The sequence below is a fragment of the Perna viridis genome, chromosome 7 (assembly GCF_037379345.1).
Source record: "Perna viridis isolate PV_CMFRI_1.1 ecotype Kerala chromosome 7, ASM3737934v1, whole genome shotgun sequence".
Lineage (NCBI taxonomy): Eukaryota > Metazoa > Mollusca > Bivalvia > Mytilida > Mytilidae > Perna > Perna viridis.
Window position 1 is genome coordinate 42951859 of NC_142451.1, and position 15068 is coordinate 42966926.

Genomic DNA, 15068 nt, shown 5'->3' on the forward strand with positions numbered 1-15068 from the left:
GTGGAAAAAAATACGAATTCGTTTCAAAATCAAATGTATTACAGTTAAAATATTTCACAAACACTGTATTCCTGCGAAACTGTCAGTTACGATAAATTAGTCATATTTTGTATACATAGCGCTTATTTTGAATTCTTCCTGTTGGGTTTACCTGACTTGAAGTATGACATTGAGAGTCGGGCATACGAGCAATTGAATACAAAATATATACTGCATAACCTCGTAAGAATATTTCTTCGTGGTCTATCAAACAATTACTTTTTAATAGTCCTATTACTTTAATAGATATGCATGGCTGACATCAAAGTTAGTGCCTTCATATTTTTATTAACAGTAAAAAAATGTAAACGGTTTTGTGACTTCCTAGTGTTTACGTGATAAAATATATATTTATGTTTACAGCACCACCTTCACCACCACAGCTATCTGGACCAACGACAGTGACATCTGGTCAAAGCAACACGTGGACCTGTGTTTCCAATGGCGCATATCCCGAGCAAAAGATGTCAATGAGGATCGGAACCACTACCATAAACAGTGGTATCACTTACAATGCAGTTTACGACAGCATCCAAAAACTTTACAAAGTCACTGGAACACTTGTATGGTCTCCAGCTACCAACAACAATGGCGACACACTTTTCTGTGATGTTACTCACACAGAGACTTCCGGTCAGACTCAAACAGATAGCTTGGATCTGACTATATATAGTAAGTAATTAATAATAAGAGATTTAACTAGCAACCGATTCATTATGTGTGTATGGTTCGTGTCAAAAAAACATTCAGAAGAGGTCAATATTTATGGTATTTTGGTAGAGTAACATCCATGGAGTCCGAAATTTATACTGCATGTTTGCATGGTTTGATCGGCCTTCAAACTAATATAAAGTGTACAGGTCTTTAGTAACACAGTTAAGTTAAAATGTGAATTTATGGTTTTTATCTGAATGTATTACCTTATTATAATAATTTCAGCAACACCACAGCTTCCATTATTAACTGGTCCAACAAAAATGGTGGCAGGAACATCGTTGACCTGGTCGTGCGTCTCTATCGGGGGTTTCCCTCAGCAGCAAATGAGCATGAGGATTGGCTCAACTGATCTTAGCAACTTCCTCACCATCAACGCTGTATACGACGCCAACACTAAACTTTACAGAGTTACTGGAACTTTGGCTTGGGCACCATCTATCAGCCATGATGGAGAAGTTTTGAGTTGTGACGTGTATCATCAACAAACCCTCGGAAATGTACCTCAGTATGCGAGCCTTAGGGAGTTAGATGTCCAAGGTTCGTATTATAGATACCTTTCAAGTATTCTTGAACTTACCTTTTCACAGTTCTTTAAGGAGGTTTCAATGACAGATACTATACATGTAACAAGCAACTCTAAGCCAATTATATTTGTCGAATATTTTTATTCAATTTTTGTATTTATACATTTAGAAAAAAAAATATCACTAGTTCTAAGACAAATTTTCGAAGTGAAACAAGCAAACATGAGGGTTACTGCAAGAAACATGATAAAAGTTTTGCAATGATGCCAGAAACAATTTATTCTGGATTCTGTAAGGTATGAACATGGACGTTGTGTGGTAAATAAGTTTATCTCAATTACTTTTGCAGCTGCTATCGATGTGACCGTACCAAGAACTAACTACGCCCCCAAGGAAGACGATGACGTTACGCTAGATTGCGTTGTTTCATCTGGTGTTGCTACTAGTGTCACGTGGTACAAAGACAACGTAGCACTACAAGTTGCATCAACTGAGAGATATTCTGGAGCAACCCCAAACAGTCCATCATTGACCATTTCTAAAGTCACTTTAAATGACCGTGGAAATTATGTATGTGGAGCAACAGATGGAATGTCAACTGACCAATCAGCCACCGTCTTTGTTCAACCAGTCGGTAAGTTTGTTTTGTTGTCCAAATTCGTATTTGTGAAACCGTAATTTTTAATTAACATAATTTCTCTTCTCACGGATTTGTTTATGTCGATCTAAGTACAGTCAAACCAGTCTTAAGTAACATTCCAAGGGATGGCAAAACCATGTTCACACAGGAAAGGTGGTCTTTATAAACAGATGAAGTTTACATAGAATGCATTATACAAAGAGATATTTCGAACTTGGTCTTTGGAGACAGATTTTTGCTGAATACAGATAATGTAGTTGCTAAGACATGTTTGGCAGTATCAACGATCTTATATATTACATTAAAATAAGCCGTAGTCTTGATGGAGATTTCGTGACATTCTATGCTTGAGTGGATACCAAATTTAAACGATTACTATTATAAATAAGAGTTAATTCTCTTTGTACCAGATATTTAAAAAATCATGCATTTCCTTACAGAAAAAGTCTGGACAGAGCATGTTATTATCACGTATATCCTGGATGGCTATAATAAGCTTGTCAGACCTCAGGATCCTCTAGTCAACGTTACCCATAATCTAGTGCCAAGACACTTCCTTCATTTTGTGAGTATACAAATTTACAATGTATTAAAAATCATTCAGTTGCAAATGATTTACAGTGAAGGATTGGATCTATATGTCATCTTTTTTCCAAATACTAAAAGACAGGTTAATAGTTTTCTTATGGAAAACAGTATCCTAGGTTACTTAACTGTTTGCCTCAATTTTTTCTCCCCTAAGTAACAGGGTAATTACGAATTATTGATGACACCTTTCAAAGCCCGTTCCCCTTTCTCCATCAAAACACTCTTCCAAAATGCCAAAAACAGAGGGAATGTTTCAAGGATAATATGGGGGTTAGAATACATAAATAAAAGGGACATAAACCAAGTGATATTAAAGTTTACATTTTTACGTATTTTTTCTTAATGAAAGGAGTGACTGTTGAGAATGCTAGCCCTGTTCATTCCACCTGGTCAAGTGTCTTACCACATAAATAAATGATCCCATATATTAACCCAATACATTTGTAATGATTTATTTTTATTCAGCTATTTTTTTAAAATTCCACTTAAAGTGTGAATGTCTCAAAGGTGTTCATGTGTGAAGTACAATACGTGTGGTTATGTTATTTTTGTCGTCTGTCTGTATCTTCTTAAAATTAAAAAAAAATTAGTTACTTGAATCAATGAATCATTGGAGAGTTAGAAGTGGAAAAAAATAATTCTGTAATTACACATTTTATTCTTCTGCATGAGGGCATTTATTAAATTTATGGTCTTAAACATTTGCAAGTTGGGTCATGAAAATGCGGTTAGTTCAAACGAAGTGTTGAATTCAATTTATAAAAGAATTTCCATTTGTAAATGAAACCAATCGCATATGAATGACTATAAACGCTGAATTCCATAACTCACATTTTTCAATGTAATGATTTCATAAAAAGTTTAAAAAATATTCTTAATTGCTTGGCAGTGCATTTCTATTGAAATTTTAGAAATAAAGTAAAATTCGTCACTAGTTGTAAGAGGTGGTACTGGGTATATTAATTGAAAACTGGTTGTGTCATAGTATAGAAACATAAGCCTGTATCCAAACAATGCGTGGTAAAGAATTTGCAAAGCAAACATAAAATAATGTTCCAATTTTCGGATCTATACCCAAAACTTATCAATGAGTGGGTAGAGTTTTACAAGGCAACAAGTCAATATTTGTTGTAGTACTTTCAATAATAAGGAAAGTAATAGGTTGATTTACCTATTAACCAAGGCTAGGCAAATCTTGAGGACAGACCAAATAAATTTAAGGGTCAACTTGGCTACTTTACAGTTTTTATTTTTTTCCGGTCTTTTAAAATGCATTTGAATTAAAAACTACACAAATGTATACTAAAAAGTTGATTGAATCTTTGCATAAATTGGTATGGGGCATGTGTAACCTGATGAGGAAGAATTTATATGCTAGGGAGGCCTTTTTTGAAAAATGTGTCACCTATCTGAAATTGAATGTCTACTTGGATCCTTCTAGACAAGAGACGACTTGTATGTGGACCGAGGTGTCCCATATTTTAAACATCCGATTATTTTTATGCCATTGGCCATTGGTTAGTTTCGTAAAGATCTTTGGCTTCTTTGAAACACTTCAAACTATCATGTTTCACGTGTCCAATGTACTAAATACTAATAAATCCGTGATATAAATACTGCAAAACATGATTTCCTTTAAAACATCCAAAGGTGTAAAATGCAAAACTTTATTTTAAAAAGATCGAGAAGTGTGCCTGATTTTTACGACTTGAGATTAATGATTTAATGCATGTAGTAATCTGCAAATGAAAAGCGTGTCAAGACATTTTCCCCGTCGTAAATAAAGTAGACTAGGGCTTTTGACTGTATTAAAATATGTACTTTTGTAATCGTTTAAAAATTCAGCAATAGTAATATGATTTATTGTTCAATGTAAAGGAAGGATGATTATGTGGGGAAGTTAGTTAATGCATGCACAATCCAGGGTACATTCGAACTTTTTTTTTAAAGAAATACGCATTTCATGATACTTAAGTTAAAAATTAAAAAGTGCACATTGCTTTGATAGCATTAATTGTATTTTTTTAACCGTGATGCATTTAAATACTTAACTATATGGGGTTTTAGTAACATATTTGATGACATGCCACAAAGCCCAGCTTATTATTGGGACAAATTGATTTTTAATACGAGGCAAGTGAAACCTGTAACGCTCCCGATAAATATAATGTTTACCACCTTTCAGCGGCTTGTTCTTTTGTGTAAATAGGAAGGCTGAGGTGTTCCGATTGTCTATAGAATTTTTTGCCATAATTTATATTGAATTATCGAAGGTAACGATGGTTTTCATTTGGGTTTCAAGAAATAAAAAAGTTGCCATGATGCTTTTTGAAGCTCCTTAATGAAGATACAAACCGGATACTGAAACTTTTTTCTGGACATAAGCATGGTACAGTTGATAATAATACAAGCATTTGCGCTCCCGGTTCATTTGTACTTAAAATACGTGATTGCAATTTATTTTACATCTTTCAGTTACTCGTAATTCTAATATGACGTCTTCATGTCGTCAAACGGTATATGTCGGTACAACCTCACCTTTACCACCTGCGCACAGTCACGTTTCTTTCGCTGTCGCTTCGAGACAAAACACTCATTTAGAAAAGTTTACGCGATGATTTAACGACTGAGAGGTTATTATTGAAATCAATTATATAAATACGCATATTTAACACATACGATGACATAAATATACAATTTTATTTCTTAATTAATCCAACATCCATATGGGGGAGGTTAAACGGAACAGCCGGTATTTTGGCTACGCCTAGGGAAATTTTTGTCAAAAAAAATACCGTATTTGTCATATTAGCTGTCGCTTGGTGTTAAGTAATCGAATATAAATGCCGTATCCATGTTAAAATGAGTACAAAACTACCCCCTACATGAATTGCTTCTTAATTTTACGCTACCCATTGTATTTCTCATTGAACTAATATAGGCGGTTTTTTACCATGTCTTTTTTTTTAAAACGTAGAATGAACCAGATAGGTAGAGTAAAGCTATCTGGTTTTAAAATTTCTACATCACGTCATCAATTTTACACTAGTTTAGAAGAATGCACTTTGTGTCCCGTTTCCTCCAAGGTCACCTTGAAACTTAACTTGGGCCTATAGGGCGTAATACTTACGATATAATAGCAAATTACATTTAATTTTACGGGAAAATCACAATGGGATTTCATTGTAAAATAATTTCGATCTATTCATGCATTTTCTTTCGCGTTCTTAATCCCTTTCATAAACAATTTTAGTTTGATTTTATCTGTCACCCAGTAAATTATTGGAACCTCATGAATTACTTTAAAATTGTTAGTCACCGTTCCTCTGCCAAAACGCACGGCAGAATATACGCCGAATCCCTCAAGATCTACTGGCTGTCTAAATAATGACAGATGGTTACGGGAGCTTACAACCTACAGAGTGACAAGTAGTCGGCTCGGAGTCAGACTAACGTGTCCGAGTAGCATTACATTGATATGCTTACTTGCGGGCTGATGCTCTGGGAGCTAGCAGAAATAAAAATATGTCTCTGCACAAAGCAAGGTTTGTTCAATTGTTACCTTCATGGTTCAATGAATTTTGGGTATGCAGCTTTACATGGTCTGTGTCACAGAAACTTGAGACTGTCAACACAGCCTTGGACAGCTGTTAACAATTATGAAGCAGTAGTATTATGTATTCTATGAACAAGACTAATCGAAAAAGTTTCCAGAATGTGTGCGAGATCACGTGATAATTATTAGCTATGTTACAAATTAAGCTATGTATATAGTTGCCTTATTTTTAATAGACCTGTCTTATTCCTTCAATAGAAATTAGAATTTGGTGGGTTTTTTTTATTGTATATGACGTTTTCAAACTACTGATAAAACCGCTTTCATTTTAAATGGTGTCCCTGTTCAGCTTCAAAATCTAGTGTTCAGGAGGACCGCCGTAAGAAAATAATTTTTGGTGTTAAGCAAGATTTAAATTATCATTATTTATACATTTCTTCCAGAGGACAACATCCATTTAATGATATAAATTAAATACGTTTAATGTACGAAGCATACTGTGTATAAATAACCGTTGTGAATGACCGCGACATCGTTTTGGTCCTTGTAAAAAGATTTTATTAACGGTAGAAAATAACTTGTCGACACTAATGATATTTTGTTATCAAATTGACATAATTATCTACAGCCCTTGGACACCAACCGCAATTGACCAACTCGCTGGACATGACTGGGCCATGACCTTCAAATTGAGATTTGCGCCAGATCAAGTCGTCTGCCGGAACAATAGTACACATGTATCTTTCCCTCCTCAATCTGATAAAACATTCTGTAAAGTGAGACTAGATAATATTTATCTTTATTGTATTTTATATCAATCACCTTTTCCTTGGTTTGGTTTTATACTTGTTTATTGTTAAAAAGTTTCAAAGATTAAAAGGTCGAATTTGTTCATTATGACTAGTATATTAGTGTTACAAATCATTTATTAACAATGTTTCTTTTGAAAAGAAATACGCGTTTGTGACAAAGCTCTCTTGTATACATTCACAATGTAAATGATTTAAATAGCAGCATTATAAAAATGACATTTTGGTGTGCACAACTATATCTCTTCAACCCTTTTTCTGGTGTCTTATCATGAGTGTCTTGTTAAAATTCCTGTTGTGTAGTCATATTTTTACGAACGCCAATAATTGCTACCCAAATGCCCTGAAAATTACAAAAAAATGTAGAGAGCGTAAATGTTTGTATTATCAACTTGGTCAACGAGATGTAAAAATAATGTATAATTGTCGATTGCTTATAGACAATTGGTCTTCTTATATATCTCGTGTATTTTAGACGATGATTTTTTTTCTCAGGATGGCAGGAACCTTACAGTACAGGCCATGCAGTGTATGAAATGGAACGACCCCAGACTTACATGGCCCAAGGGACAGAACAAAGTCAGTCTGCCAGCTTCAGAAATCTGGACACCTGATGTCGTCTTGCTTGGAGAGTAAGTTTCGTTTTCATTTTTTTCTCTCGAATTTGTTTTTGTTTTTGTTTGTAGCTGCCATTTTCCCTGTTAGTTAAACGCTTGATCTGATACGTATATTCAAATTATTCAATATGAAGTTCTTAAAACTTCTGTGTATTTATGAATTATTATAGTATATTCACAAGTTCTAATCGTTTTCAGGCGTTCATTTAATTGGGATTTTCTATATCGTGTGGGTTTTTTTTGGCATTTTCTGTACTTAATTTAATATGATCCACATTTCTTGGAAAATTTTCCTCATTTTTTATATTTTAAGTTCATTCAATCAAAATGACTGTGACTGTACTCTTGTTTTATAGGAAATACATACCAGACTTCAGCACAAAGGTCAGCGTAACAAAGGCTGGAAATGTCATCTACTGCCCACAAGGACCTATCATGGCTTCGGACTGCCAGGAGAAATCAGGAGAAGTCCATGAGTGCGCATTTAAATTCCTCTCTTGGTCATATGACCTCGTTATGCTTGACATTCGTCTGCCACCCAATAGAAATGCTGATTCACTTGTTGATCTGTCCATGTTCGTTGAACACGATACTTACGAAATCACCAGTCGATGTGGTGTTAGAAACGAAATGACATATTCTTGCCGCGATGGTACCTACGCTGAACTTACATACTCTCTTGTCGTAAGAAGACGAAGACAATTCTGTAGGAATTTTAATGAAAATCCTGTATGTAACTAAACAACGGTGCTATTAGGTCATGATGCCATTTCCTTTGTAAATGTCACATTGCAAGATGTCTTTTAATTAGTATTTGAATTCAGTTAATTCAGTCAAAAAAGGCGATTGATTTTTACATTTTATTTTTCGTAGTAAGGTTATTGCGTTAATGAGTTAAATGAGTAAGGACAACAAACAATGTTAAGACGTTTTTTATCTTCTGAAGTACATTGAAACCATCTATGCCCCGCAAAAACTGACGAACATTAGTATTTGGAACAAGGAAATTAGGTAGCACTCCAGCTAAGGATCATGCGAAATGTGATTCATGGGTAAAAAGCCTACATATTTTTGATACTTGGTTTCAAATGTCATTGTAAACAGAAATAAACATGTGGTTTTTCATATAACCGGTGCTCATAGGAGATAAAAATTAACAGAATGCACTGTAGATTTCAAAATTAAGGGAGATCACTCTGTAAATGGCGCTCAAATACAATAGAATCCACTGTATTTTCAATGTCGAATATCTCCTAAGAGCAGGCAGATTTGAATGAATAATTACACATTTCATAGTATAGACCAATAAAACAACTTAATTACAAAAATAAAAAATATGCAGCCTTTTTTGGGGTGTATCACATTTTTCAGATTTTGCATGATTCTTACAAAGACAGCTACTTAATATTTACCATGATTTGATAAAACAACTTGGTATGCTTTGTCCATACCTGTTAATTTTTTACCTTTAGAATGGAATTGTAGGTGAACTTACATGTATCAATTGCATTTGTGACGGATCTTGAGGGGCGAAGAGAGCGTCAATTTATTATCAAGATGCGTGTCCTTATTACAAAAATTATGGACATGCGCCTCCATATCAAAATTTTTAAACCGCGCCTGATGTTTGCTCAAAAACATTGTATATTCAATAGATAGATAGAAAATACTAGTACATGTATAAGTTTTTGATATATTCCATTATCGTTATTCATTTATTCTAGTTGCATTAAAAATCTAATTTTATTTTATTTATCTACATGTCTTCCTTTCGTTTCGTCTTTATAATTTCGTAATTTAAATGTCTAGGTTTTTATTCTTCTATTTGCATATTTAGATATTAAAGGATTTTTTATGCTTTTTAATTGAGCCAATTTTGAAGTTCATTCAGACGAAATTCTCATCTTTGATTCATTGCCACTTTTGTGTTGTATTATTAAATGCTGCAAATTATTCCGGTATTACTCCTTTGAGCAGCAGACAAGCTTAGATTGAGACCATTAATATTTACATATTTTACACATGGCGTTTTCCTTATCCTTGCATATAATTCATTGAAGGTATGAATCCATTGATATTGAATATGTTTTTCTCATAAATGGGGCATTTTCTTCAATAACATACATTTTGTACGATTTTATGTATTTACACTTGAAATAATATGATGTATTTAATAAATTTATAGACCTTCCCTTGTTTATTATGAGACCAGCCATTCAAGCAGATACTTTGAAACTTTTAAAATATGCGTTTTTTATCATTTGATGAATCTGCAGGAACAAAAATTGCCATTTATTCATAACTAAATTTGGACTACATTGATATGGGTAGCTTGATCAGTAGAATACTTTTTTAAATGTTGGTTGTTTAAAAGAAGGGCCCATACAGATGTATTTGGAAGGTGTTTTTGGTATGTCTGTCGTGTGTACTTATTTTTGTCCTTTGGTTTTAAAATTTACTGTTTAAAGCACGTTTATCTGTATGCTAAACAAGATTACTTAATCAGGTACAGTTTGCAACATGCAGATATTACCCATCACTAAGGGAACAGACTCTAGGCTTGTCAGATTGGCTTTAAGTAGCAGTCCTTATAAACATTAGTCAAGAAGTGATTCATGCATGTCATGATCCATGAAATTTATTTTTAATTCTCGTTCTAAAATAGTAACATGCCATATAAACAGTTATTATAGCTTTTCATTCGGTTGCTGTACTTTCGAGATGAATCAAAGTGCCGAGGCACTGAGTCAAGGAAGACCTCAAAGTAATCAAAAATATTCATGTAACCAAATTGTAAGCTAAATAAACCGATCAAAATTTAGTTCTTTAAAAAGAATAACCTTTTGTTTTAAAGCAGTGTATATTTATACAGTCCGTTTATCAATATATTTTTTGATCTTGTTTTGTATTATTGCTTTGGTATTCCTGGCTGTACACATACATTGATGTCCTCAAATTTCCTAACACTTCAATCAGCAAGTAAGAATCGTTCCACACCTTGAAATTTCGGGGAATACAGGGAATATGATGTCTTAATCACAAATGCACTTTGAGTATAAATCCATCTTTTTTTCTCTCTCCAAAACAAAGAAGTTACTAGTGAACCCATACACCATTAGTACCACTTTTTTATGATGAATCATTATAGCTGAGTGATTTATATTTGTCTGCCTACAACAATGTATGTGCATTTCTTTCACTTTTTTCTGCATGATTATTTCACAAATATGTCTAAGATTACAATACAAGTATCTCTTATGTTTTGCAAATATATAAGTGCTAAGAAGTAAGGCTTCATGTTTTTTATAGTTTTTTATTAAGAGATTTGACATATACATTTAAAGCTGCTTCATGCGACACATACATGTACCAGCACCTGAGAATCATGAACTTTGTCTCATGCTTTGATAATATCCCAGCACAGAAATGGTCTGTTTTGCTTTCTTCTCACTTCATCCAGTGAAATTTCTAAGTGATAACCACTGAAAAGAAATCAAGGGGAAAAATCATAACAGTGTCTGATATATGCAAAATGTTACAATGTAAATTCATGAAAATATACATGTATTTTAACCATATGATATGGAGAAACATTCTCTTGTCGGGAAATATTGTTACATGTACATATAACTTCATGCAAATCAGGCAAAAATTAAGGTAGGGTGGTTATAGTTGTCCCAGGTTTTTACTGGTTTTTAAACCACCTGGTCAATATTCTCACAGTGATCAATACTAGTCGATTGAAATTCTGTCATCATTCATAGTTTTTGTCCTGCATTAAAAATGTTCACATACTATATATCTACTATATTTCGGAGTTCTTAGGTTTTATTCTTTAAATATCTCAATTAGCTGTATTAATTGAGAAAAAATAAACATATCTTTCTCTAAAATAATTCAAATTTATCTAAAATAACATAACAAACTTTACAAAAAATGTACAGTGTATTTCATGAGCACATCTTTGTTTCAATAACTGTTAATAACAGGTAACACAAGTAAGAGTAGAGCAGGTTACTTTTCACCTGTCATTGTTAAAACAACATCCCCTCATAACCAGATAGATCATAAATAGTGGTTTGAAGTGATGATATTAAAACAATAAATTAAAGTCATTTCATTTACCAGACAAAATCATTCTAAATACAGAAAATGGAAAGCTTGCTAAGGATATTGCTTCTTCCATGTATGATTTTAGCTACCTGCTGATTTATAATGATGTTTGGACCTCCATTTCAAAATCTCTGGATCAATCCTTGAATGTTCAGATTTACCTATGAGCAATTAATGTCACATTGTAAAGTAGAAAACAAATTCGATACATGTATTGCTATATTACAAATATCATAATTTCATGTATGAAACCTTTAATTGATACTGTACTGCATATGCCAGTAACCATAGTTAGAGTACATGCACATGTATTTTTGTAGTTTTCAGTATAAATTTCGTGTTCACAGACACACAAATGTAAATTGCAAATTTCGCTATCACTAGTTTTGACAATTTTAAATAACTGTGTACATACAAAGTATATGAATAAATAATGTATACCTTCAACACTTACCTAGTACATTGTACACGTAAGAATGCCCATGAAAATCAGCTCTTAGAAAAGGTCCACTTTTGGTAGCCTTGATATCCAACATATTTTCACTGCACTTTCATGGACACAGAATTTTTAACATAACAGTGTCATTCTTGTGTCATGAAAATCCTGTTTCTAACTTCATGATCTGCATTCTAAATATATGTATCTGGTATATCTTGACAATTTACTAAAAAGAACCATAATCAGTTATGACTTACATGGATATAATACACATGTACATTGTATTGCTATTTCTTTACATTCCATACTGAACAGTACATGCCAAAATCTGTATCACATGCATTATCAACAGGAGACTCCTACATCAACTCAAGGGCCACTGGCCCACGGGGTGATATAGGTCAAGGGTTGATACTGCAAACAGAATTTTGCATGTCATGTTCATTCTTTCTTTTATCTATACAAAATGTACTTCAGTTGTGTTCTGTGCAAGGTGTGATATATGATATACAATATATGTCTAGGGGTGTGATATATGATTGATTGATTGTAGAGGTTTATAGGGTATGTCATATAAGTCTATGGGTGTGATTTAGAGAATGCGATATAGGTCCATGGGTGTGATATACAGTATGCGATATAGGTCTAGGCTGTGATATAAGGTATGCAATATATGTCTGTGGGTGTGATATATAGGGTCCTTGAAATGGGTTTAGGGGTTTGATAGACGTCTAGGGGTGTGTAATATAAGTCTAGGGTGTGATATACAGAAGGCAATAAAGGTCTAGGGGTGTGATATAGAATGCAATATAGGTCTAGGGGTGTGATATACGGTATGCAATATAGGTATAGGGGTGTGATATTAAGTATGAGATATGTCTAGGAGTATAATATACAGAATGAGATATGTCTGGTTGTGTGATATATGGTATGTGATACAGGTCTAGAGGTGTGATATAGGGTATGCGATAAAGGTTTATGGGCGTGATATAGGGTATGTGATAAAGGTCTATGTTCGGTGTGGAAGTTTTGATTTTAAGAACATGTACAAGTGTACATGTATGTGTAATTTAATGGCTCATGTGTCCACTCGCGACTCAAGGACATTACTTTATTTCACTGGAAACCTCCCCCCTTTTTTGATAGTTCAAGATTACCTACTGAATGTGATGAATATGTCACATGAACTCCTTCCATCCTTACCGTTTAAATAGAGAAATTGTTTATGTCTCTGCTCTGAAATCATAATATTTTAACTTTTTATGAGCAACTCGGCGGGGGTTTCTAGAAAAGCAGATGACGCTTACCATACTGGTACACCTGGTCCATGCTCCCAGGTTTTAGTGGAGTCCGAGTTGCTCATTTACTTTTGTTACTTTGTATGTATGATTTTAGTTACTTTATGTTTTTTGTTGTGTATGTCTGTTTTCCATGTCTGGTCTTTGTCCCTGGATTACATTCTTTTGATTACCGCTATAACCTTGGTTCCCTTGATTACTCTTAAAAATTCTGTTTATTTTCTATTTTAAACACTTCATTGTTTGCTACATGTATGCACATGTCTGTTTACCATTTTATTTTATTTATGCACATGTACATGTAGTAATTAACATATATGTACACAGTGCTTGCATTTTATGTACAGAAGTTAAATTCTTGGGATCAAATTAATCACATATGAAATTTTCCAATTAAAAGAAGGAGTTGGCAACCACATGCACCCTCCCTTGGATCCGCCATAGTAATCTATACTTACTACACAAAAGGTGTACATTGCAGCTCCGAAAATCCATCATTACAAGCTCCCGACATCTTCATTAAAAGAGTCAGATCGAGAGAAATAAATTGGCAAATCTCGGTTGAGCTTTCCTCCCTGCGAATGTTCGGGTCAATTTGACAAAACAGTCCAGCTCTCTTCGTCAAAGTTCAAATAGTTATATAATATAATCATTGAAACCTTGCAGTTCTACACATATTAAATAGCCTTCATATCGCTATACGCCGATGTCGTACGTAAAGTAAACAGCACATATTTGACATGGAGTATTATCGGCGGCGGAGCGATATCTTAAAGCACACCTTGCAAGGAGAATAACCCGCGGAGTGTTATTTTGGTAGTTGTATGTTGAAATGTCTACCTTGGTTACGTAATTTGGTTGCCAACGATCTCTAAATCAAGTTCAGTCTTAGACTTCCTTGACAAAAATACATTTGGTTGATTTTGGTGGAATATGAATGTAAGATTTTCTCAAAAATACAGATCCGAAAACAGAAAGGATAATATTTACGTATAATGCAGCATATGTATTATAGTAGGTCACGTGTTTATACACCATGCATAATTTCTACCATTTGCAGTGACTGAATTTCATATGGACTGGTACTTAAGAGGACAAAGTTTTGCATGATATTATTGAAGAGTGGTGGAAATGTAAAATTTGATAGAGCATTTCAGTATAAAGAAAATGCACTTTTAAAAGAATTTAATTCTAATTGGGGAAAGAACTGTCTGGAGTCATTTCCGGCTTTGATAAATTTTAATTTTAAGCTTTTCTGACAGTTGTGCTGCTATAGCCAGCTCTCCTGTAAGTTCTAGCAGAGCCGGTTCTACGAGAACAGTTCTACTAGTAGAACCGGCTGTAATAGCAGAACTGTCTGAAGAGCTGCCCTAGTACTGTTCTAAATATGTCATAGAAATGTTCTTCGGACAATTCTAGGACGGTTTTGTGAGAGGTTAGAACTGCTCTCGTCTTTTCTAAAGCTCTTTATGTTAGGTCGTGACCTCTTTTATATAGACTTGAACTCACATGCATTTTCGTATGCTATACTCTAAATCAGTGCCAAAAGAAATGAAATAATATGCATTAGACCAAATATATCGACAACTGCTTTTATGTAGTGAAAAGGTGGAGAGAGAAAAAATGTTTTTTTCGGGATGCAGATGTTGAACAAAATTATTAGTAAGTTGTGATTAATGTTTTGTTGGACATACATGTAGGATAAAATATAGTGCTGGAAATTGTCAG

The 15068-nt window shown here is 33.8% G+C and overlaps 1 protein-coding gene across 1 annotated transcript in view; it reads left to right on the forward strand.

The window, feature by feature from the left end:
• The window catches only part of LOC148612801 (uncharacterized), a 51049-nt gene extending 41368 nt beyond the window's left edge, over window positions 1–9681 (forward strand). The window contains exons 28-33 of the mRNA XM_088594544.1: window positions 403–711; window positions 979–1293; window positions 1630–1914; window positions 2361–2485; window positions 7369–7505; window positions 7847–9681. Of these exons, the coding sequence (XP_088450670.1) occupies window positions 403–711; window positions 979–1293; window positions 1630–1914; window positions 2361–2485; window positions 7369–7505; window positions 7847–8231 (1556 nt within the window). The 3' untranslated portion in view covers window positions 8232–9681. The remainder of the gene's footprint in view (window positions 1–402; window positions 712–978; window positions 1294–1629; window positions 1915–2360; window positions 2486–7368; window positions 7506–7846) is intronic.
• The last annotated feature ends 5387 nt before the right edge of the window (window positions 9682–15068 follow it).